The sequence below is a fragment of the Pseudorasbora parva genome, chromosome 2 (genome assembly GCF_024679245.1).
Source record: "Pseudorasbora parva isolate DD20220531a chromosome 2, ASM2467924v1, whole genome shotgun sequence".
In the NCBI taxonomy this organism is placed as follows: Eukaryota; Metazoa; Chordata; class Actinopteri; order Cypriniformes; family Gobionidae; genus Pseudorasbora; species Pseudorasbora parva.
The window spans coordinates 5,730,322-5,754,631 of NC_090173.1; the positions used below are offsets into that span (position 1 = coordinate 5,730,322).

At 37.1% G+C, this 24,310-nt stretch overlaps 1 protein-coding gene and 1 long non-coding RNA gene across 2 annotated transcripts; one reads left to right on the forward strand and one right to left on the reverse strand.

The window, feature by feature from the left end:
* Positions 1 to 396: 396 nt before the first annotated feature.
* On the reverse strand, positions 397 to 14,023 carry micall1b.2 (MICAL like 1b, duplicate 2). Its single transcript, XM_067455021.1, has 14 exons — positions 13,418 to 14,023; positions 12,769 to 12,817; positions 11,780 to 11,921; positions 11,626 to 11,684; positions 9,331 to 9,449; positions 8,412 to 8,815; positions 8,071 to 8,246; positions 6,859 to 6,981; positions 6,345 to 6,471; positions 5,448 to 5,526; positions 5,072 to 5,145; positions 3,297 to 3,411; positions 3,169 to 3,215; positions 397 to 3,079 (listed from the first exon to the last, which is right to left on the reverse strand). Exons 1-14 carry the CDS (start codon positions 13,558 to 13,560, stop codon positions 2,961 to 2,963), a joined length of 1,776 nt encoding a protein of 591 aa, XP_067311122.1. The 5' UTR covers positions 13,561 to 14,023; the 3' UTR covers positions 397 to 2,960.
* Positions 14,024 to 15,530: 1,507 nt separating this feature from the next.
* LOC137091216 (uncharacterized) lies at positions 15,531 to 16,979 on the forward strand. The gene is made up of 3 exons (XR_010908052.1): positions 15,531 to 15,938; positions 16,431 to 16,744; positions 16,900 to 16,979. It is a non-coding gene; the product is annotated as an uncharacterized lncRNA (long non-coding RNA).
* The last annotated feature ends 7,331 nt before the right edge of the window (positions 16,980 to 24,310 follow it).

Here is a 24,310-nt window from a genome sequence, read left to right on the forward strand (position 1 = left end):
CAAAAGAAACAAAATGATTGCACACAGTTTTCAGAATCAGAATGAGCTTTTAATGCCAACTATGTTCACACACAAGGACATCTGTCTTGGTGAGGGAAGAAGCTTCTAGTGCAGTTATGATTTGTCCCAATATACCTGAAATCTACAGGAAAGAATTCAAAGAGAAACAAGGGAACAAGCTGAGCATGAACATCTTGAAAAAAACTGAAAGTGGCAAACTTTAGCATTAGAGCCATTAGGTGGGTGGGGGGCTATGATGAGTAGCTTACACCAGACCAGAGCTGGACAGTACAATTTTGAGTGATCTGCACTTTACTCGAGTATCATTTTTGGGTAGTACTCATGACTTTACTCAAGTACATTTGAGAGGCAAATATTGTACTCTTTACTGTCTGTCTTTGACTTTACACTTATGTCAGATCTCTAAAGGTTCACATTTTGTCAAATGTTTGCACGTTTTACTCCTGTCTGATTTGAGCTCTATATCTGGACAAACATGGACAAACTGTTGGATTTAGTCAACAATCTAGCTAAAGTTCTTTGGGAACAAGTTGTTAAACTCAATGAAGATGTCTATTTTCCCTCATCGGAAACAGAAAGTCTAAGTGGGATACTTGAAAGGATCTGAAGCAGTTTTAGGATCATTTATCATCACAGTGTGTGTGTTGATTTGCTTGGTCAGATCACTTAACTGCTGAAACAGTCTATGACACACTCCTCCTAACAGACGTCGGTACGCGGTAGGACAGAAGAGACCTGTTCTTTTCTTTTAAAGGACATGTAGAAGGGAAGAGCATGGCCAGATCAGCTGCGCCTTTCAAAGTATGTTATGATCATGATTATGAAAGTTTGCTTGCATTCAGTCAGTTTGTGATTTCTCAGATTAAGACGGGAGACTGAAGGATAATGCTGTGTATGTAGTTTCTAAAGAGCAACCATGCATTTGTGTTGTGGTTTATTTTGTTTGTTTTTTCATTTATAATCATTTATCATTTAATTATTATCATATAACATTTTAAATAACCATTTATGTATTCATTTCACTGATACATTCATCGTTCAGTCATTTTTTTAGATTATTCTTCCATTCCTGTTTAATCTTGTTTGGTTAATGTTAGGTGCCGTTGTCTTCACAAGCAAGGAAGAGATCAGAGAATGACTCAGTTTAAAGGTTTTAAATGCCATGGGAGGCGTTTGTGAAGCAACAATTTTCCATTTTGCTTGTGATATAATAATATAAGGATTTGTGCTGGTCATATGAAGTTTTGACTGAGCATTAAAACAGAAACAAGATTGGCGCTGTGACTTTCATCCTCAAAAAACCCTCCTTGACTCTCTAATTTGACTACTCTAATTTCCTGTTTTTATCTAAAATTCTCAAAAAGCAGTTTTTATACAGCTGCAGAATTACCTGCAAATCAGTTCGGGATCGATTTTTAGCACCATTATTATGTTTGCGATGGGCTCAATGAAGAATAAGTGCTACTCAGAGCACAGCTCCATATACCTATAAAACGCAAAGATATCTCGTTATATAAGAGCATGTAACCCTACTTACACAAACTCAAATTGTGGCTCACAAATAACTTCGTGTTACTTAACAACGATACAAAACAAAACAGCCTGCCACAACTTCTACTTTAGTTACATTTTAATACATGTTCAAACATAATTTTTTTCTTGTGCTTTTAATTTTTTGTAATTTGTACGTGCTTTTATGTTTTTTTTTTCAACTTTACATACAGAACTTTGGCCAACTGATGTTGATTTTAAATGTACTTACAAATAAAACAGAATTGAATTGAATACTCAATAAACTGCTTATTTTACCTTCACTTTGTCTCCTGCGTTCTTCTTCCTGTCTAGCTCTTGGGTTGATAGAGAACTGTAGTTTTGGTTACTAGACAAAATGCAGTAAAACTGTGATTTTGTGTCTTATTTCACAAAGTGTTGTAAACTCATGTCTGAAGTAAACTGGTATCGTGTTGGTCTGGATGGAGGTTTTCATAAGGTAAAGTGAAAACAAGCGGTGCAGCCAACGCTATCTCACGACCAATTTATACGTATTTGTACGAGGTGACAACCTCACTCATATGAATTCGTATGATTTGTCTATACTGCACTTATGGAATGGTTTTAGGAGTGGGGTCGCTGCTGTTAATTACTGCGCGTTCTAGTGTTCCGTGAAGAGGACAGAAGCATCGATACTCGAAACCATGATCAGTAAAGCAGAGATTTGTTGCCGTCAACACACACACACACCATTAAATTTATTATAGATAAATGATAAATGTTTTTTTTAATATGATTTATTTTTTATAAATGATTTATATTCACAATTTTATAGTATTTGTACACCCTTTACAGTTTTTAGTTCAATGTTGAACTCTTGTAATAAAGTAGCGGTGGATGGGACAGATTTTAAGTATCTGAGATCAAGTCAAATCACCAACAATCAAATCCAGCTAACTGGGTTAGTGACGTACAAGGAACGGACCCCTGGTCTATATTGGATTTGTCAAGTCACAGATGGTAAACATAAGCTCCATTCGATTTCTGACATTAAAGGCACATCTGACAAATGATAAATCGATATGGAACGTCTGCTTTGACAGACGTATCTGGTGTCAACGTGGTTTTACAACGTTTAACAACCCTATGTTTTGCAGGTATTACAATGATCAGCTTCAAAAATCATGAATCTTATGTATAATCTCGCCTTAAACAAACGCTGCCCTTTCAAAAGTGTTGTCCAGTGGTTCTGCCCCATTGAGAAATGCAGCTTTGCTTTATTTGATAAGCATGTACAGCACACATCTGAAAATCAGCTCCTGGAGGACCAGAGTTTAGCTTTAACTAGCTGAACTTTCTTATAATCCTGAAGACCTTAATTGGCTGTCTCAGACGGGCTTGATTAGGGCTGAGTCTGAGACCCCTGATCTACAGTCTCGTTCTCTCTTTCAGCTGTTTTTCTTTCTGCTTCTGTTTTTAGTCCTACAGCTGGATGCCTTGAACATCTGAAGGCCTTTAAATTTCCGGCTGAATCTGTCCAATTCTTTGTCCGTCTGTGTCAGGAGGTCTAAACAGAGAGAAAATCTTAAAGTAAATCTAAAAACACTTCAATTAAAATCAGTAAATCAGTGAGAGTAAAAGAGGGCCGATTCTCACCTGTGCTCTGGATCACAGCAGACAGCATCATGTCCTCCTCCACTTCCCTGATTAAGAACACAGCACATACATCAATCACACACAAGTATCACGTGACCTCTACCTGCTGGAGTCAGGTGACCTCTGACCTCTGTCTGTCCAGATCCAGGCTGCTGATGATGTCATTCCTCTGCTGGATGATTGACAGTAGGTGTGACATGAGCTGATGTTCTCGCTGTCTGTCATCGGAGCTCCAGTCTTCCTCTGGACGATCACACACACATTCATCAGAAACTATAAACTACACACCCAACTACACACCAAAAAGTGATTTACTTAATTTGTCCTCTTGTTTTCCAGAACAAATATCTAAACAATCATGCATCAAGATATATTTACTTGAGAAGCAAAATTACATTAAATAAGAAGTCGTGGTGAAGTGAAGCAGGGCGGGGCAGAGAGCCGGTGGAGCAAGGCTGGTTAAACGAATGTTAACGTGATAGCAGTGCAAGATGAGAGAGAACCAGGCTTGGGATATTAATGTCCTTGCCTCCTTCTACCCTGAACTTCACTACAATATTGCTAAATTAAAAATGTATCAAAATATTGTAAGACTGCCAGGCTAGAAGTACAGGGACTAACAGATTTTTGGACCATTAGACTTGGGACAACTAGACATACATTACTACATATATTGGACGCTGAATATACAAATCACTGGATTTGGGGGAAAAACAGGCTAATGGACTTAGGACCATCCAGAATGGAACAATTGGGCATGGGACAACTAGACTTGGGAACATCGGATATGGGACAACTGGACTTGGGACAACAAGACTAGGGAACATCGGATATGGGACCACTGGACTTGGGACAACAAGACTTGGGAACATCGGTTATGGGACCACTGGACTTGGGACAACAAGACTTGGGAACATCGGATATGGGACCACTGGACTTGGGACAACCAGACTTGGGAACATCGGATATGGGATCACTGGACTTGGGACAACCAGACTAGGGAACATCGGATATGGGATCACTGGACTTGGGACAACCAGACTTGGGAACATCGGATATGGGACAACTGGACTTGGGACAACAAGACTAGGGAACATCGGATATGGGACCACTGGACTTGGGACAACCAGACTTGGGAACATCGGATATGGGACAACTGGACTTGGGACAACAAGACTAGGGAACATCGGATATGGGATCACTGGACTTGGGACAACCAGACTAGGGAACATCAGATATGGGATCACTGGACTTGGGACAACCAGACTAGGGAACATCGGATATGGGATCACTGGACTTGGGACAACCAGACTGACTTGGGAACATCGGATATGGGATCACTGGACTTGGGACAACCAGACTTGGGAACATCGGATATAGGATCACTGGACTTGGGACAACCAGACTAGGGAACATTGACTATGGGACCACTGGATATAGAACACCTAAACTTGGAACAACCAGACTTGAGACAGGAATTGGAAAAACCAGACCACTGGTCTTGGGGCCATTGGACTTGGGACAATTGGATGTGGGACCACTAGACTTGGGACCACCTGAGGTGGCACCTTTGGACTTGTGACAAGCATTGGATATTGGGACATGGACTTGGGACAACTGGACTTAGTTTCAAGGGAATTGATGATAGATGCAGTCTGTGAGAGATGACTGCTACAGTAATGGGCAATATCTCTGTTGGTGCACATCCAGTTGAAGTTTAGCAACATTAAGTCATCATAGTTAACATCAAGTTTTTGGAGACATTTATGTGCTAGCATTATCATTTACATCTATTAATTTGTAGAATTGACATCAGAGATGAAAGAATTCATGCCAATCAATATTAAACAGTATCAAAACAAACATATCGGCATTAAGAAACATGACTGATTGAGTTTGGCACCTGGTTTGTTGAAGAGGCACCTGAGCTCAAACTCTACATCCGCCTGCCGCTGCTCCAGACGGCACTGTCTCAACCTGAACACACACACACACACACACACACACACACACACACACACACACACACACACAATTCTTGTCAACATGCTGTGTATTCATGTTGTTTTGACATGCATCAAGCTGCAAAAATTGGCGTAAAAACTGACTTTTCCTAAATGCTAATTTAAGGGGTTATTTCATTATTATGTCCATGGAAAGACCTCATAATAATAGCGTGTAAAATATACCTGTGTGTGTGTGTGTGTGTGTGTGTGTGTGTGTGTGTGTGTGTGTGTGTGTGTGTGTGCGTGTGTGTGTGTGTGTGTGTGTATACTCACATGTACACCAGCTCTCCGTCTCTGCGCACTAACATGTTCTTCTTATGAATCAGAATGAACCAGTCGACTAGAAGATTCTCTGAAACAATAACATCATTTATAACTACACAACAGACACCGGCCTCCAGACAAACAAGCTTCAGTAGAGCTGATCGGATGATTATTGAACACTAGCAGTGTGTGCTATCCTTCCTACAATAGTTTATGTTGGACTGTAATTCACATAATGCCCACAAGAGGGAACTGTTATTTGTATATGGGTTGTTTTCTAAGTGAGGGCTGAGGTGTAATCTTCTGTATTCACACTTAGAGATTAAAAATTCAAAAGTTCAAAGTTTCAGATTGTGATGGAAAAAATGTAATCACTGATGAAGAATATTGATTATTTCCAGTGTGTTTGTATTCATATGTGCCATGCAGGACACATCTGTGCTATGTTTAACACTCTTATCATGTGTGGAAAACTACTGAGAGGGATTGTTTTGACACTGGGGGTATAAGAGATTGTGACTTCAGTTATCTCTTCAGTTCACACTCGATGCAGGCACTGATGACGGTGTTGACTGTGGCTCTTTCTTTCAAGAAATAAACCATTATAAAGATAATTGGCTAATGTTTGTCTCTTATTCAGAAAACCCACGGAATTTGATTTGCCATTACACAGATCCACTAATGAACTCCTCTGTGTTTGTTTGATTCATGTCCATTAGTCGCTGCCACATCAAGTGCCCAATGAAGTTAAACTCCACTGGCAAATGGATGAAGATACGTGATTTGTGCAGGAATGCAAACATGTTCGTATAAGTCCGTAAACACAATTACTGCGAGACAATTACTGATACAAGGAAAAGTTAGCATTAGCGTGTCTGTTATTGTAAGGAGTTTAGTGTTTCTCACCATCCGTTCGTCTCCTCATCTCTCTCTCCAGCTGCACTCCTCTCTTCTCCAGCCTCAGCAGACACTCCTCCAGCTCCTTCTGCTCCTCACACACCTCCTTCTCTGACACGAGTGTGTCTGTGATCACCTGAACACACAATAAATCCTCCTTCAGTCAGAGAAGAACAGAGACTCACACATCTGATGGCTCAATCCCAAACCAGATGGGAGCAGATGGGAATCTTATGATCCTGTGTTGGATTTGTACTTTATTAATTCGTTTAGGGGTTGCATTGGTTGTCTTCCCGGTCATAAGTGCCCGGACACCTAAAATTTGATGTGTGTTGATATGTCAAAATCATTTAAGATTTTGACACATTTGAAAAATTGAAATTGTCACAAATGGTTTATCAAAGCTCAATCACATATAAAATATAAGTTATACGTATACGAATATCTGAACTGAAGTCTTTTTCTTGTTTCTCTGTCTTGTACTGCGAGTTCTCTCCACCAGCACACTCGGTTTCTGTCTCACCTTCCTCTTGATGAGCGGGAAACCGTGGGCAGGAGCTGCAGCCTGATGCATGCTGGGAGTGGGAACTGAAGAAGAGGTTTGTGGTTTGTGTGCAACTGCCGTTTTGAAACTGAGATGGCTGTGCTTGATAAAGAGAAAAACACAGAGATGGTCTGATGTGAACACACACACTATATCTCATGAGATTGCAAAGAAACAACAACAACCCACAACCACAAGACGTGACTCTTCAGTCTGAGCTTCAGACGTCTGATCATGTGATTCTGCTCACACATATCAACTAGTTAAAGGTAATAATATTATACGGAGGTTATACAGACATCACATGACTCTGCAAGGGAAGTTAATGCTCCATTATTAAAATGGAGATCTGAATCTGGTCTAGTCTGGTTTCTGAGAGTCTAGACTCGACTCTGATCTCATCATGACTGTTGAAGATCCTTGATAAATCTGACAGAGTTTCAGAGATTTTCTTTCTTTACGATCTAAGAGCAAATGGTTTGTTCAGTCGAGTCTCTTCTGGATCTTCGAGTGTGTGTAGTGAATCACAACCAGTGTGTTTCTCAGATAAACCTGATCCTGAGCGCCTCTGCCAACGCCAGCAACTCTATTCCCAGAACACAAGACTCATCCAAACTAGAGTCTAAATATAAACCAGCTTCAGCTGGAGAAGAACCAGTGCTGGTTTAACAAACCTGTGGGTGTGTGTCAGTCCTTCAGAAACTACTACAGCTTTACAGTCTGGCTCTTCCTTCGGTTTTGACCCTTATTAATGTTACTGCTATTTTGATATTTTAACTATACATTTATATTATTATCTTTATTTAGTTTATCTTGCCATTTTTTATCTAACGTATTTAATGCATATGTTCAAGCAGGTTTACATTTCATTGCCGGGTTTATTTTCTATATAACAGAGAATGTGAATCGTGTAGAATTGAGGAAAAACAGACTTTAATCCAGTTTTATGAGGATCAGCAGGGTCACATGATGAACGGAGCAGAGTCACATGATGAACGGATCAGGGTCACATGATGAACGGATCAGGGTCACATGATGAACGGATCAGGGTCACATGATGAACGGATCAGGGTCACATGATGAACGGAGCAGGGTCACATGATGAACGGAGCAGGGTCACATGATGAACGGAGCAGGGTCACATGATGAACGGATCAGGGTCACATGGTGAACGGTTGATTCATTCAGTACCTCTTTATCCTTCGACTCATCCTCATCATCCTTCAGGAAGGGGTTATAGGTCGCAGGGCAGCGGCGGGAATGAGCAGATGGAGCCGGAGTCGGAGGAAGACGAAACCAGGGACCCGGATCCACCAGCTTCATCCAGGGATGATCCTTACGGACGACACTCTGAGACGAGACTGAGACTGAAATGAACATAAGACACAATAAATCATGCGTTTCAACTAATAGTTTAAAACATCTCAGTAAATCACTGTAGTAATCAGAATGAAGAACTTGAACTGTTTGATTATGTTTACACTATAACAATAATAACTGTTATATAGTAAGACGGGAGTGAAGAGTCTAACCGTTGTCAGGGTGATGGTCCTGCGATCTGGGGGCGGGGCAAGGAGGTTCCTGAGGCTCCGCCCTCTTTCTGGGAGCAGGTTTGGGAGGTTCTTGTATGTTAGTCTCTGATGAGGTGGAGAGATGTCTTTCAATCATCATGGCCCTGTTCATCTCTCTTCTGTCTCCGTCCATCTCTCTTGTGTCTCCGTCTGTTTCTCTTCTGTCTCTGTCTGTTTCTCTTCTGTCTCCATCTGTTTCTCTTCTGTCTCCGTCCATCTCTCTTCTGTCTCCGTCTGTCTCAGCAGTATCTGTGGGCCGGTCGTGTTCAGGAGAAGGTTTGCATGGATAACTGCACTGGAGTAAACCTGTCTCACTGTCTTCTGAGAAAGACATCGGCAGCAGAGAGCGACGGCAGCGACTGCATCTGAAACACACCTTGATACAATCAGCACTATCACTGTGTGTGTGCGTGTGTATGTGTGTTTGTGTGTGTTTGTGTGTGTGTGTGTGTGTGTGTGTGTGTGTGTGAACCTGTTTATGTGGTTTATGAGGACACAAATTTGTATAACTACATGGGTATTACACTGGTATTACACTATAAATGTGGTTTATGAGGACATATCAAATGTCCCCATAATTCAAATGGCCTTAAAAACAAACTAAATGATGTTTTTTTGAGAAAGTAAAAATGCAGAATGTTTCCTGTGATGGGTAGGTTTAGGGGCAGGGGCAGTGTGTGTGTGTGTGATTGGGCAGGTTTAGGGGCAGTGTAAGGGGATAGAAAATACGGTTTGTACAGTATAAAAACCATTACGCCTATGGAGAGTCCGTGTAAACCACATAGACCAACATGTGTGTGTGTGTGTGTGTGTGTGTGTGTGTGTGTGTGTGTGTGTGTGTGTGTGTGTGTGTGTGTGTGTGTGTGTGTGTGTGAAGTACCTGAAGCAGGAGCGGTGATACAGGCATCCCTTCACCAGAACCCTCTGAATGAGATGAACATGTGTGTGACAGACACTACAGACACTTTTATCTGAAGATCTGATCACGTCTGTTGAGAACTGAAAGAATGAAAGCAGAGAGATTCATCTTCAGACTGAAAGAAAGACCAGACAGACAGATGGACAGTCAGACAGACAGAGAGAAATATGGACAGATAGAAATATGGACAGATAGAAAGATGGACAGTCAGACAGACAGAGAGAAATATGGAAAGATAGAAATATGGACAATTAGAAAGATGGACAGACAGACGGATGGACGGACGGACGGACAGACATAAGGACGACCAGACAGACAGACAGATTGACAGACAGACAGACCATCAAATAGACAGACAGAGACAGACAGATGGACAGACAGACAGATATAGAGACAGACATAAGGACGGACAGAAAGACAGACAAACCAACGGACAGTCAGATTGACAGACAGAGACAGACAGACAGACAAATGGACAGAGACAGACAGACAGACAGACAGACAGACAGACAGAAGAACGGACTGATGAAGATTCCGCTGAACAGCAGCAAGAAATTAGAGATTAGCTCCTGATTTTTTTATTTTATTTAATGTTGTTTTAAAATAAGACAAACATTCAGTTGAGATCAAATTCAAGACTGTAAGACTTCCTACATTCAAGAAGAAAGAGGAAGAACTCTCAAAGTGAGTACACATACACTGCACAAGGTCTGCAAGAAATCAAATCATGATACGGTATAAGGCGTAACTGCAGTGGACATCTGCATATTCAAAAAACAACACCTGACAGAATTTTTGACCAATGACAGAATCAATACCCATAATACACCCAATTAAAGCTACCAATGAGATCATAAAAAAAGACAGACTCCTCAAGGACAGACCAGAAACACTGTACTCAGATTTATACAAGAACAGAGAGGTGCATAACATCATATTCTATACAGAAGACCCAGAAGCCTGGCACTCAGCGATCAGACTTCATTACCCCACAGTCATTAGAAACGGCATCAGTGACAGATGGAAACAGCAGATCCAAGAGGATGATTCTGATTCAGACAATCATTGACATTTGTCGAATTTGAGAAGGCTTTTGATTCGATCTGTCACAAAGGACTCTTCCTAAACCTACTGGAAACTGGGACTGGAGGGAAAACATTTGATTTGATCAGCACCATATATAAAAACTACAACATATGCTGTAAAAATAGGGAACAAATGTTCATAATTGTTCTCCCTTAAAACAAGGAGTCAGACAAGGTTGTCCATTGAGCCCTACACTATTTAATATTTATTTGAACTAATTAGCCAAAAGCATTAAATAATTTGACTACCCCCAGCCCAACCCTGACTGAATCAGAAATCAAATGTCTCCTCTTTGCAGATGATTTAGTCATTCTGTCTAAAACAAAAGGGCTTCAGAAGCTCCTCGACATCATAGAGACATTCAGTCAAACATGGGCTCTTAAAATGACCCTGCAAAAACTAAAATAATGATTTTTCAAAATAAATCCAGGTGTAGGGGAAAACAATACACCTTCAGAGCAGGAAACCAGGTCCTCCAGCACACCCATGAATACACCTATCTGGGACTAAAACGGACTTCAACAGGGAACTTCAATCTGGCTGTAAATGAGCTGAAAGCAGAAGCAATTCTTCATGTAGAATCTTCTACATTATTCAAAATGCAATTTGACATGAAATTCCAATTCAAACCTGACTAAAAATACTAAAAGCAGTAACTGAACCAATTGCACTATACGGTAGCGAGATATGGGGACCCCTAATTACAAGAATTTTCAAAATGGGAAAAAGAAGAAATTGAAACTGCATACCCACATTTGTAAAAGCATCCTACAAGTAAACAGAGCCACAGACCCTAACCAAATAACAGGCTGAGTGACCACAGTCTGGCCATAGAGAGGTGGAGACAGAAGAACACTTCCTGCCACACTGTGATTACTATCACCATATCAGATCAAACTATTTCAATAAATTCCAACAACTTCAACCAAATTTTATAGCACAACCAAATTCCCAAAAATGTATTCATATTCAATGAGAAAACTCTTGCTTGATCACAGCCGCAAAAAGAATAAATAAATAAATAAATCAGATGGATGGATGGATGGATGGATGGATGGATGGATAGATAGATAGATAGATAGATAGATAGATAGATAGATAGATAGATAGATAGATAGATAGATAGATAGATAGATAGATAGATAGATAGATAGATAGATAGATAGATACCTGAGTGTGTGTCTGTTCATGTGTTCTGGTGCTGCCAGGTTCAGGAATCTTCTGACTATCTGATCAGATCCAGAGATTATCAATCAATTAAAATCAGAAATTTCAGCTCTACTGAATCCTGAAGAACACGTGAGATCTTCAGTATGCTCCATACCATGAGGTTTCCCACTGAAGACACAGTAGAGCTGAGAGATGTAAGTGATGATGGACAGAAGATCCGGCTCTTCCACACACATCAGCTCATCCGGATCCAGCAGAGCAGGAATTCCCAACTCGCGCTCCGCAACCACAAATGCCTGATGATGAAGAAGAGACATAAAGGACATGAGATGGACAAACTACTCAACTAGAACTTTCATCACAGGTACAGTAACCATGGGTACAGTAACCACAGGTACAGTAATCACAAGTACAGTAACCACAGGTACAGTAACCATGGGTACAGTAACCACAGTTACAGTAACCACAGGTAAAGTAATCACAGGTACAGTAACCACAGGTACGTAATCACAGGTACGGTAACCACGGGTACGGTAACCACGGGTACGGCAACCACAGGTACGGTAACCACAGGTACGGTAACCACAGGTACAGTAGCCACAGGTACAGTAATCACGGGTACAGTAACCACGGGTACGGTAACCACGGGTACGGTAACCACGGGTACAGTAACCACAGGTACAGTAACCACAGGTACAGTAACCACAGGTACAGTAACCACAGGTACGGTAACCACAGGTACAGTAACCACAGGTACGGTAACCACAGGTACAGTAACCACATGTACGGTAACTACAGGTACAGTAACCACAGGTACAGTAACTACAGGTACGGTAATCACAGGTACAGTAACCACATGTACGGTAACTACAGGTACAGTAACCACAGGTACAGTAACTACAGGTACAGTAACTACAGGTACGGTAATCACGGGTACAGTAACCACGGGTAACGTTACAGTAACCACAGGTACGGTAATGACAGGGAGTCTCTCTGGAGCAAAAACCTGAGATCTGAGATGATTAGTGTCATTTCTAAGGATAAACTCAGTTATTTCATCTGAACAGATTTCTCCTTCTCACATGTGAAGCTTCAACATCTTCAGCTACAGGAACTGTCCAGCTGAAATCTACAGACACTCACCAGACGCATGTTCTCGTAGACGTTGTGTTTGGACAGAGAGTGAAAATCTCTGCAGAGAGAAACAAACAGAAATGAAGATACATCAGACACATGCAGAAACATCTGGATATGAGAAGAAACGGACCCAAGATCGTATATATATATATATATATATATATATATATATATATATATATATATATATATATATATATATATATATATATATATATATATAATGAATATATAGGCAGATGAAAATAAAATGTGCAACTCATATAATGTTTCATATTGGACACTGACATTTGTGAAAACTGCAATTTCATTTCATTATTTCATTCTGGTTTATTCTGCTTCATTATTAATCTCATCATTCTTACAGTAGATCATATTAATCTCATCATTATTACAGTAGATCAGGGCTATTCAAATCTTACCCTGGAGGGCCATTGCGGTGCTGAGTTTCGCTCCAACCCTGATCAAACACACCCACCTGTGATTTTCTAATGATCCTGAAGACATTGATTAGCATGTTCAGGTGTGTTTGATTAGGGTTGGAGCTAAACTCTGCACCGCATTAGCCTCCAGGGTAAGATTTGAATAGCCCTGCAGTAGATCATATTAAACTCATCCTTCTTACAGTAAATAATATTAAACTCATGATTCTTACAGTAGCTCAGGTCTGTGTTTGTGGATGATCGCACAGAAAGCCAGTCCATCTGTGAATGAGGAACTCATATCTGTGATCTGAACATCAGAGTAACCTTCACAAACATCTCGACACCAGTCCTGAAGAGCTCTCACTGAACACATGACCGGGACAACACTTCTTCACTTCAGTCACCGGTTAAATCATCGAGGACGCGCTCGCAATTCTTCTTCTTCTTCTTCTTCTTCTTCTTCTTCTTCTTCTTCTTCTTCTTCTTCTTCACACAGGAATGGAGACAAACACGGGATCAGTCATGTCTCTGTTCATCTGTTGCGGGTCCACTGCAGTTCGTTTCCTTTCAAACTGCTATAAAAACACCGTCTCTTTTATACATGTAGACCTACAAACAACTCCATAACTCCACAACTTCAAACCCGTTCAGGATCCGCGTTTCTGTTTTCAGTGTCTCGGTTCGTCAATCCGCTGCTCGGGTTTAACGGTACACTTTAATGTTCAGATCAAACCGGTAAGATGATCGCGTTCAGAGAATCAAATAAACATACAGATCCAAAAACTTGCGCTGTGATTTCATCAGAGAGTTCTTAAAATACTTCTATAAAAAACACTTCAACACATCTGAAAACAAACACAAAGAAAAAGACGTTTCCCTTCAGGTTGTGGTTGAGCAAAAAAAGAAAGAAAAGAAAGCTGTGCGCATGCGACACACACACACACACACACACACACACACACACACACACACACACACACACACACACACATGCAGGGAGTTTTCACATATCACACGCCACCTGCTGGATCACACCAGGGCGTAAATATGTAGATAGATCACCATTTAAAGAGCTTTACATTATTTACAGCAACTATATATCGCTAATATTTTAAATTAACCCAACATCAGGGCTGGAATTGTATTCGGGCATACCAGGTATTTTTTCCAGTACATGGTTACCCTTGTGAAAAAGAAGTGTACTTAATTGTATTGAAAGTGTATTTTTTGTGCACTTAATATATTTAAAGTATATTTTTTTAAAACTGCACTTGTAGATAATATGATATAATTAAAATTAAGTGCCACTTAAGTGTACTTAAAGAGAATACACTTTAATGACAATATTTCTAAACACACTTAAGTACACTTTTTTAAAATTCACTTTGTAATAATATCTAATTAATTTGTATTTTTAAAAAGTACACTTTCATGACGATATTTATAAACACACTTTAATACACTTATAATAAGTGTACTTTGTAATAATATATAATTAATTTGTACTTTAAAAATGTACACTTTCATGACGATATTTATAAACACACTTTAGTGCACTTTTAATCAGTGCACTTTATAATAATATCTAATTAATTTGTACTTTAAAAAGTACACTTTCATGACAATATTTATAAACACACTTTAGTACACTTATAATAAGTGTACTTTGTAATAATATATAATTAATTTGTACTTTAAAAATGTACACTTTCATGACAATATTTATAAACACACTTTAGTACACTTATAATAAGTGTACTTTGTAATAATATATCATTAATTTGTACTTTAAAAAAGTACACTTTCATGACAATATTTATAAACACACTTTAGTACACTTATAATAAGTGTACTTTGTAATAATATCTAGTTAATTTTTACTTAAAGAAAGTACACTTGTATGACAATATTTATAAACACACTTAAGTGCGCTTTTTAAAAATGCACCTTGTAATGTCTACACCTAAATTTACTTAAACCATTTTAATTATGAGTTTGTTTCATAAAGTACACTTATTTTACTAATGACAAAGCACATGGAAAATAAATGCTTTTTTTTTTAAATTAGTTGTCCAAATTTACATTGGTTAATGTATTTTTCTTCAAAATTTCACTCGCTTACACTCCAGTACAACATACTGTTGAAATGTTATAACTAGCTCCTATGAACTCAACTACAAGTGTCAGTTTTCTACATAATTTGACATTGTCAATCTTTATGAGAGGAGTTGTCTAATGTACTGTAGGCTACTTTACATCTGTGTACAGAATATTTGCAATATTATGTTGTTGTATGGCGATTAAACACACATTTAATTGCATTAATTGCAAGAAAAAGTTGAACAAATCTAAACCAAATTAATTTGCATTAAAATTCAGTTAAAATAGGCTACATTTAATTTTAATCAGACTCTAAACATGATTGACTTTTAGTTAGGTGAATGAGTCAAGTTCTCTGAAATACAGTCCAACTACACAGTGTGTTAGAACAACCTGAACAGAAATGGATAATTAATAAGTGATTTATAATCAACATTTAATGCACGAAATATCTTATTTTATATTTATACTTAATATTTCAATGCGCATGCGCCAAAAATACTACGTCATGATTTTGAAAAATGCGCGGTCCGCCATGATTGCGTCATCTCGATGCGTGAGGGAAATGAAGCTGAAGAGAACAGACAACAGAGGAGTGAACCGTTTGGATCATTACAGATGAGACGTTATATGCTACAAATAACGAGTCAAGTAAGTATATCTTGATATAAGCTCTCTTGATTTTACATTTTCACCGTAACATGGTAGCTCTCTATTACTGTGTAGTTATTTAGTTTAATCGCAGATAGGATAGACGCACTATGGACTCGGGAGGTGAATTAACGTTAATCATGTTTCCTATGTATTTATTGTATTATTCATATTCATGTAACTTGTTATCTAAGATTGCATTATAATAATTTCTTAAATCGGAATGTGATCGCCGGTGTGGGCATGTTCAATGAATTTGCCTGCTGTACATACAATATTTGAATCGAACTCCTACTTTTTGAATGGACAGAAGACATTTAACGTTATATACATTTATTCCATATATTAACTTAACGTATAACAACAACCAGTAATGAAATAATGATTTTAATATTTTCTTTTCTTTTTGCATTTGGAGAGTAAGATGTTAAAGTACTATTTGTGTTTTTAATATTTTGTGCTTATTTTATTTTTTTATTTTTTATTTTGTAGGATCAATACAGATGTGTTATTGGAGATCCAGTGCAAGCTGTGTGGAATCACAGAGCCATCTTGATGAGGTCAAGTTAATGTTAATTATGAATTTATGCCCAGCCATGACACAAGCTAAAACATTGCTATCAAGTCTTTAGCTTTTAAATGCTTTGCATCTTGTCCATTTGTAAGTAATACATTCCCACTTGTGCATTTACAGATCCCCTAATCATTATATATTTTACAGGCCACACACCCAAAGGAATGGAGCCGCAGCATTGCTGTGCCAGGCGTGGTAAATACAGGAACATCCTTCATGGAGATGGTACGAGGTAAGCTGAAACTTGCAAGGCAAGATGAGGAAAAATGCAAGAATACTTTTCTCAATTTACATTGGTCTTGGGTTATTTATCTATATTTAAGTTATGTTTAATTCCCTGTAAAGTAGGAATAAAAACCATTATTAAAATGTTCTCTATTTTTAAAGTCCAGTGTCAGTGAAGATGATGTGCTCAGTGGGATACGTGAAGGAACCTCTCCAATCATTCTACCCTGACGACTGAGGTAATTCATCACATAGGGGATGCAGTTGTGGTCAAAAGCTTACACACACCGAGCAGAATAAACTGCTTCATCAGGGCAGTACTAGATAAAAAAGAGACAACATGCTCATTTTTATGATCCCTCTTATGGCTATTTCTTTTTTTTCTTCTTTTTTTCATACAGATACTGCTGTGTGAATATATACTGTACATCTATCGTTTTAATTTAATTGAGCCAATTATAATAATGGATAGATCTGTTTTATAAACAAGTTTTTTCTTTGCGTTTTCTTTTTCTTTCCTCAAGGTATATTTTTTTGCTTTCCTGCCTCTTTGGAACATGTCCATTCACATCTAGTGCGGAGAGATGGTGCACCAGTTTCCTACTGATGGAGAGCTTCTGGGACACTGACATAAACAGCACTTTCCAAACAACTTGAAAAGAGTTGGTGACAAACAATTTTGTGTGCCTTTGGAGTTCTTCAGTTTTTTTTTTTTTTTTTTTTTCATTCACTGTAATGCTGGAATAAGATTTTAGAATAAACCTTTTGGTCCTAATTTTGGTGCTAGTAAAGGTTTAAGAGCTTATAAGTTCAGTAACACTTTACAATAAGATCTAATTTGTTAACGTTATTTAATGAATTGACCAACATGATCTAACAGTGATTTCTTTTTATTTATTTATTTTATTTAATTTTTTACAGTGTTTATTAATAGTTGTTGACCTTGCTTAATCAATTATAGTTCAAAGCTAGTTAATTAAATTTATAGTCATTGTTCATGCAAGTTAACAATGCATTAAATAATTAACATATACACCTTTTGATTTTAAGATTGCATTAATAATAGGGGTGTAACAGTACACAAAGCTGACAGTTCGGGGAGAGAACACTAAATATAAAAATGCTTTCTTTTTTTTTATTGGTTTACTGAACAAATTGTAATTGTCCTAAACTAAAGGTTTCTTAAAGAATTAAAAATATAATATAAAAAATATCTCTACTAATTATTATTATTATTACCTTTATTTAACCAGGAGAAAAACTCACTGAGATTAAAATGTCCTGTCCTGGCCAAGATAGGCAGCTGTGTTTGCATGTACAGTTATACATAAAAAGTCACATAAAAAACATAAAACATACAACCAGTCAAAAACAATTACACACCATTAATTTACTCTCAAAATGATGTAGTAAAATTTTAAAATGACTAAATGTCACCAGATCTTTTAGCTTCAACTCAGTCTGGAGCAAATTCCAATCTGAGGCTGCGACATATTTGAAGGACGTTTTACCAAGCTTAACTCTAACAAAGGGCACACAAAGATTATAATTTGATTCAGAATGTAATATATAATTGCCTTGTTGTTTCTGTTTAATCAAACGACAAAGAATGCTGTATAGTGTAGACTATATAGGGAGGCTTTACTTGCACTCCCATTGTATGCAAACGTGTAAACTTCTCATAAGACCGTTTTTGCATTAACTTATAAATCTAATTATAGGTTAGATTTTTTTCAGGTTTTCAGGTTAAGTAGAATATGATGAATATATAGGCTAATATAATGCATACATTTAGTGAAAGAGTTCATCTCTCTCGTGTTTTATCGACGTCTTTCTGTTGTTGAAACACTGAACGATTACACAATGTGATACATTTTAGTAAGTTGTAATGTATCCTTAACATACCTTCTGATGTTAATTCATGTTTATTCTTTGACTATGACAAGGTGATCACATTCACTCGTGCCGCGGTGCTGCTTGAACTGATGTGTCTTTACAGTGATCTGTCATGTCACATTAAAGAGCATCAATATGGCATCACTTGAATTTCATGATAAAATTGACAGAATACATATGTTCTTATGAAAACTTGTATTGAAGTGTGTTCCACTCATTAAACAAGCCGTCTGTTAACTGTTAAAGATTGCATTCGTACCGCTCGGTACACACGTGCACTGTACCGGAAGTCCTGTACCGAACCGGTTTGGTATGAATACATGTGCCGTTACACCCCTAATTAGTAAATGTTGAAATTAACATTAACTAAGATAAATAAATGTTTATATTATTATTCATTCTAAGTTCATGTTAAATTAAGTAGTTAACTAATTAAACGTTACCCAAAGTTTTGAATCTTAGTGTTGTACATGAAACGATTCTTTTCTTTCCATTTGTTTGTATTTATTCATCTGTTGTGTGAGGTAATTTTCTGTGATGGGTAGATTTAGGTACCTTTGAATGAGGGAGATATATAATAATGCATATAATTACATATAATTACATATAATCCTCATTGTCCTCCAGACTCTTTCTAAATGAATTTGTGTTTGTGTAAATAGTTTTTTGGGTTTTTCTTGGGCATCAAAAAAAAGTTTTTTTTGTATATTTGTTTTACAGATTGTTTTGTCAATAAATGTAGAGGATTTAAATTTGGATGTGTTTATTATACGAAATTGCAGCTGTATTATTTGAAAAATGTAATTATGAATGTATTTCATTATATTAGAGTGTACATGTAAATTACGTTAAGGTATATTTTAGTTCATATTAATTGCTTGTTTTTAAGACAGTAGAATGGATGTCAGTACATTGAGCAGTGCACTTTAATTACAATTTTAATACACTAGAAGCGATTATGAAAGTACATATAAAGTTGTATTTAAGTACCACTTAAGTTGTTCCAAAAAATCACTCTTAATTGCAACTTATTGTATTTTATTTCAACTTAATATGTGATAAATTTGAAATCAATTACATATAATGTGTGTTAAGTACACCGAAAACATTGCATTTAATTCACACTTAAGTGTATATTTAGCTGACATTAAAGTATGTTTTAGTTCACATTAATTGCTTGTCAGTACATTGAGCAGTGCACTTTAATTACAATTTTAATACACTAGAAGTGATTATGAAAGTACATATAAAGTTGTATTTAAGTACCACTTAAGTTGTTCCAAAAAATCACTCTTAATTGCAACTTATTGTATTTTATTTCAACTTAATATATGATAAATTTGAAATCAATTTCATATAATCTGTGTTAAGTACACCGAAAACATTGCATTTAATTCACACTTAAGTGTATATTTAGCTGACATTAAAGTATGTTTTAGTTCACATTAATTGCTTGTCAGTACATTGAGCAGTGCACTTTAATTACAATTTTAATACACTAGAAGTGATTATGAAAGTACATATAAAGTTGTATTTAAGTACCACTTAAGTTGTTCCAAAAAATCACTCTTAATTGCAACTTATTGTATTTTATTTCAACTTAATTTGTGATAAATTTGAAATCAATTACATATAATGTGTGTTAAGTACACCGAAAACATTGCATTTAATTGCACAATTAAGTGTATTTAGTATAAGTATATTATCTGTGTAATAAGTACACTTTATAAAAGTACACTAAAGTGCACTTTTTTTTCACAAGGGTATTCATTCATTATTATTTATTTATTTATTTTTTGCCACTGACTGCCTAGCTTCTCAATCCAGCACCACCACGTTTACAGTAATTTACCATGAAACTATTAACAGTGAAGAAATATGGTGATTTGGCAAACAATGGTGACATACTTAATGCCGCAATGCATGAGGGGAGTCACAAGTTTCGTAACATGGTGGGGCTCCCAGCATGCATTGCTGCATGAAGCATGTGACCATTGTTGAGATTAATGCTGAACGTGTCTAAAGATTTTTCCTGACAATGCATTTAAAAATCTATATTCTGAATTTCTGATATGTGGCATTGTCATTTGTGAAAGTATCATAAAATAACAAAGAACAACTTTAGATCAGAGATGAGACCAGTGATTCATTGTACTTTTAAAAATATCACCTGATCATCAGTTTTTTTTTATTTATTTATTTTTTTTGGCTTCCGTTACAACAAATTATGTTTTGATAAACACCATTGACAGCTCAATCCGAGGGGCGGATAAACGGTTGTCTTTCAAACTCTCCTTGCACGCGATAGGATAGCACTACACCAACCAGAGCAACGAAGGTGAAGCAGAGCTCGCTGACAGATTAAACATTCGCCGTATCCGGTCGGCTAAACTCCGAACACATCTTCCCTTTTTAAGAATGACTTCAGTGCCGTTCTTTGTTCTTTTCTCAGAGGAAAGCTTAACTCCAAGTCTTCCAGAGTCGTGGTCAAAGCTGATTCGAAAGACCGCCGTTCGCCAGTTTCTGTGTTTACTAGAAGCACGCAAACGCAACTCGGCCGTCGTCATTATGGCCCCGCCCACTGACTCTACACACGATGTGATTGGCCCGGCAAGAGTTAGGCGTTTACAGCTCAGAAGGGTATTGAGAGTTGCTAGACACTCGTGAGCAGATTAAATTTGCTGCCGCTAGGGTGCGTCTAGATTTCTAGGCTAATACTTCCCTTCATGTTGTATAATGATTGTTTACAATTGGATTGCTAAGACATGCATCATGAACACTTTTAATTGTGTTGATATAATTCCTCTATATTTGTATCAATATCTTGCAGTAGATCATGCGTGATTCACACACACACACACACACGCACGCACACACACTTCAACATTCAGCATCAAAACACAACAATGGTAGCGATACTAAGTCAGCAGTAAATCTAAAGTAAATGATCAAGTACTCTTTACAGTTTTTAGTCACTAGAACTCTTGTGTAGGTGAACTATACTTAGCATTTATTACCACAACACACTGTACTTTACATGTTTTCTTAGGCAATCGGTTTGCATGCATTTTTAAGTATGACTAATTCGATTTTACAGTGTTACATACTGCAGTCAGTTTGTGGATGATGTCAAGTGAAAGGAAAAAACATTACTTTATTTAATTGTTATATCTTTTAGACTTTTTCAGAATATACCCTGCTAAACATGATCTTTCAGTTAAAAAAAAATATAGATGTAAAATGTATCTTTTGCAATGTATGTCAAGAGACATTGATTTGTTAATGTGCATGTCTGAAAAAATGTACTTGATTTTATGATTGAAAATAATAACGTTTGATTCATTACATTTTTTAATGGCTAAGTTTCAATATATTCATACCATTCAATTTGAGTTGAATTCATACAATTACATTTTTAGTTTTAGCAAAGTGCTTCAAAATATCCAGAATGAATGAAATATGAGAGAGAGGTAAAATATGAAAACAGTTGCACTGATGTCTGAAGCTTCAGCAGAACTCGATTTTCCTGTTGGAGAAACAGTGAAACGTCAAATCTCCAGTCCTGAATCTGCTGGAAATTTAACTGATAAATGACAAAGCTTTTTTTTTTTTTTAAGAGTAGTGAAGACATACCATCAGACTCCTGCTTAGAGGAAGGCTCTTTATCTGTATTGGCATTCAGTGATTCAGCTGGAAACCACTGCAAAATCTGAGTATTTGAATATCTGGAAAAAACATTACAATATAATAATTGAATTAATGCTTTCAGTTTGTCTACCTAGTTCACTGTTCTAGCAGGTCATTTTGGGTATGGGCAAACTCTGTCTGCAGAGTGGCCATGCCAGTTTTGACTCTTTCAAGTTCTGCTTCCTGAATAACAGTAATAGACTGTAAGCTTTTTGTCTCAGATGACAATCTACATATTTTAGCTCTTAATGTCAAATTATCCCTACGCAGATCAGACAGCTAATTTTTGAGTTCCTGGAACAATTCTTTATTCTGTTCTTGGGCAAGGAATATTTTGTCTGTGGCTTGGGTTTGTTGTACAGGCCAATTTAGTGATAGGCTAGCAAGAAGCTTTATTAGTGAAGCGCCCTTTAAGGCCTGGCTCACTGCTTCAACGGTCATATCAGCCATCTTTATTTAATATATATATACTTGTGTTGTATATATAATAAATAAATATACCACCCAAACCAGCCTAAACTCTGAAAGTTTACCACAAGTGTAGGCAGCTCTAAGCCACTAAGACAATGAATGTCACACACACACTAAGGGGTGAGAATTCTAGCACTTGTCTTCAATTTATCAGAAGGCACTACCCTTATCTGACACTTTTATAAAAATTCTAAAACAGTATGGTAGACTTAGGTGAACACTATGCTCTATTCTTATATTAGCAATTAGTTATAATCAACAATTATAACGTGTGCTTAAAAAACATTGCGAGATCTATGCCACAATAAAAATTCTACAAACTTTGCAACTAATCCTAGTCATAAACCGTACCAAGGAGTTGAGCAGGGAAACTATCCATCAGGCTTGGAGGGAACCACTCATTGCGATGCAATTGGTTTCTGACTTGGTGAAAGACTTAGTTTCCTGCTAAAGTTACTTCCTTTTTATCTTTCAGTGTATTAACTTGTGTTGACAAAACAGAAGGCTCATTTCATTCTAAGTTAGCCCACCCAGGGACGCCAATTATGTAGTGATTTTTACTTTTGTCCACCCAAGGACACTAAGTAAGGTAGTACATCAGATGACCACCTTCCCCCCCTCTTAGTTTGGGACACTAGTCAAGGCCTTTTACCTTGGCTGTATGAGAACACTCTGCACAGGAGGCTGCCCAGTCATTTATAATTAATGTAAAGGGGGGAGAGTTGGTCAGCTGATTTATCTGAAAGATTGGTGAGATTTCTAACTTGTAGAGCCTTTTCTGCTTTATCAGCACAAGGAAGACACAATTGAAAATAAAATAGAATTTATTAACAAAAGATAAACAGAACAATTAACACAACTACTAAATGAATACAATGAATGATAAAGGAATAAAGTGCGTAAAATGCATAAAATACATGTGAGTAAGTTAAGTGTGGCTATAGAAGAGTTACATTATCTTATGGAAAGATAAACTGTTGTTTCTCTGAAATTAAGGTGAAGAACCTTATTATGTATCAAACAAATAAACGAAAGATTATTGGTTATTAACTGGCATTGTTGTATATTATCAGTATATGATTTTGTAATTTACATTACAAGTAATATAACTAATATAGTTAATAACAAATAATCTTTAGTTTATTTGATTGATGTATACACACATGTAAACACATGAACGGATACACATGCATGAAAACACATGAACACACGCAAACACATGAATGACATGCATGCAAACACATGAACACACGCAAACACATGCAACGCATACGAGCGTGTACACACATGCACACACACTATGATGCGTGAAACAGTGGTATTTTGAACTAAAACATTGAATCTATGCCTATTTCACCAACATTTCTCACAGTTTCAGCATAGACAAGACAAGCTTCAATTACTAATCCATATCTAGATCAAGGATAGCAACAAATGCCTCCTCAACATCTGAATATGCAGTCTCTGGGTCCAAGTGTCAAAGATAAACTCAATAGCCTCTTAAAATACACTTAATTAA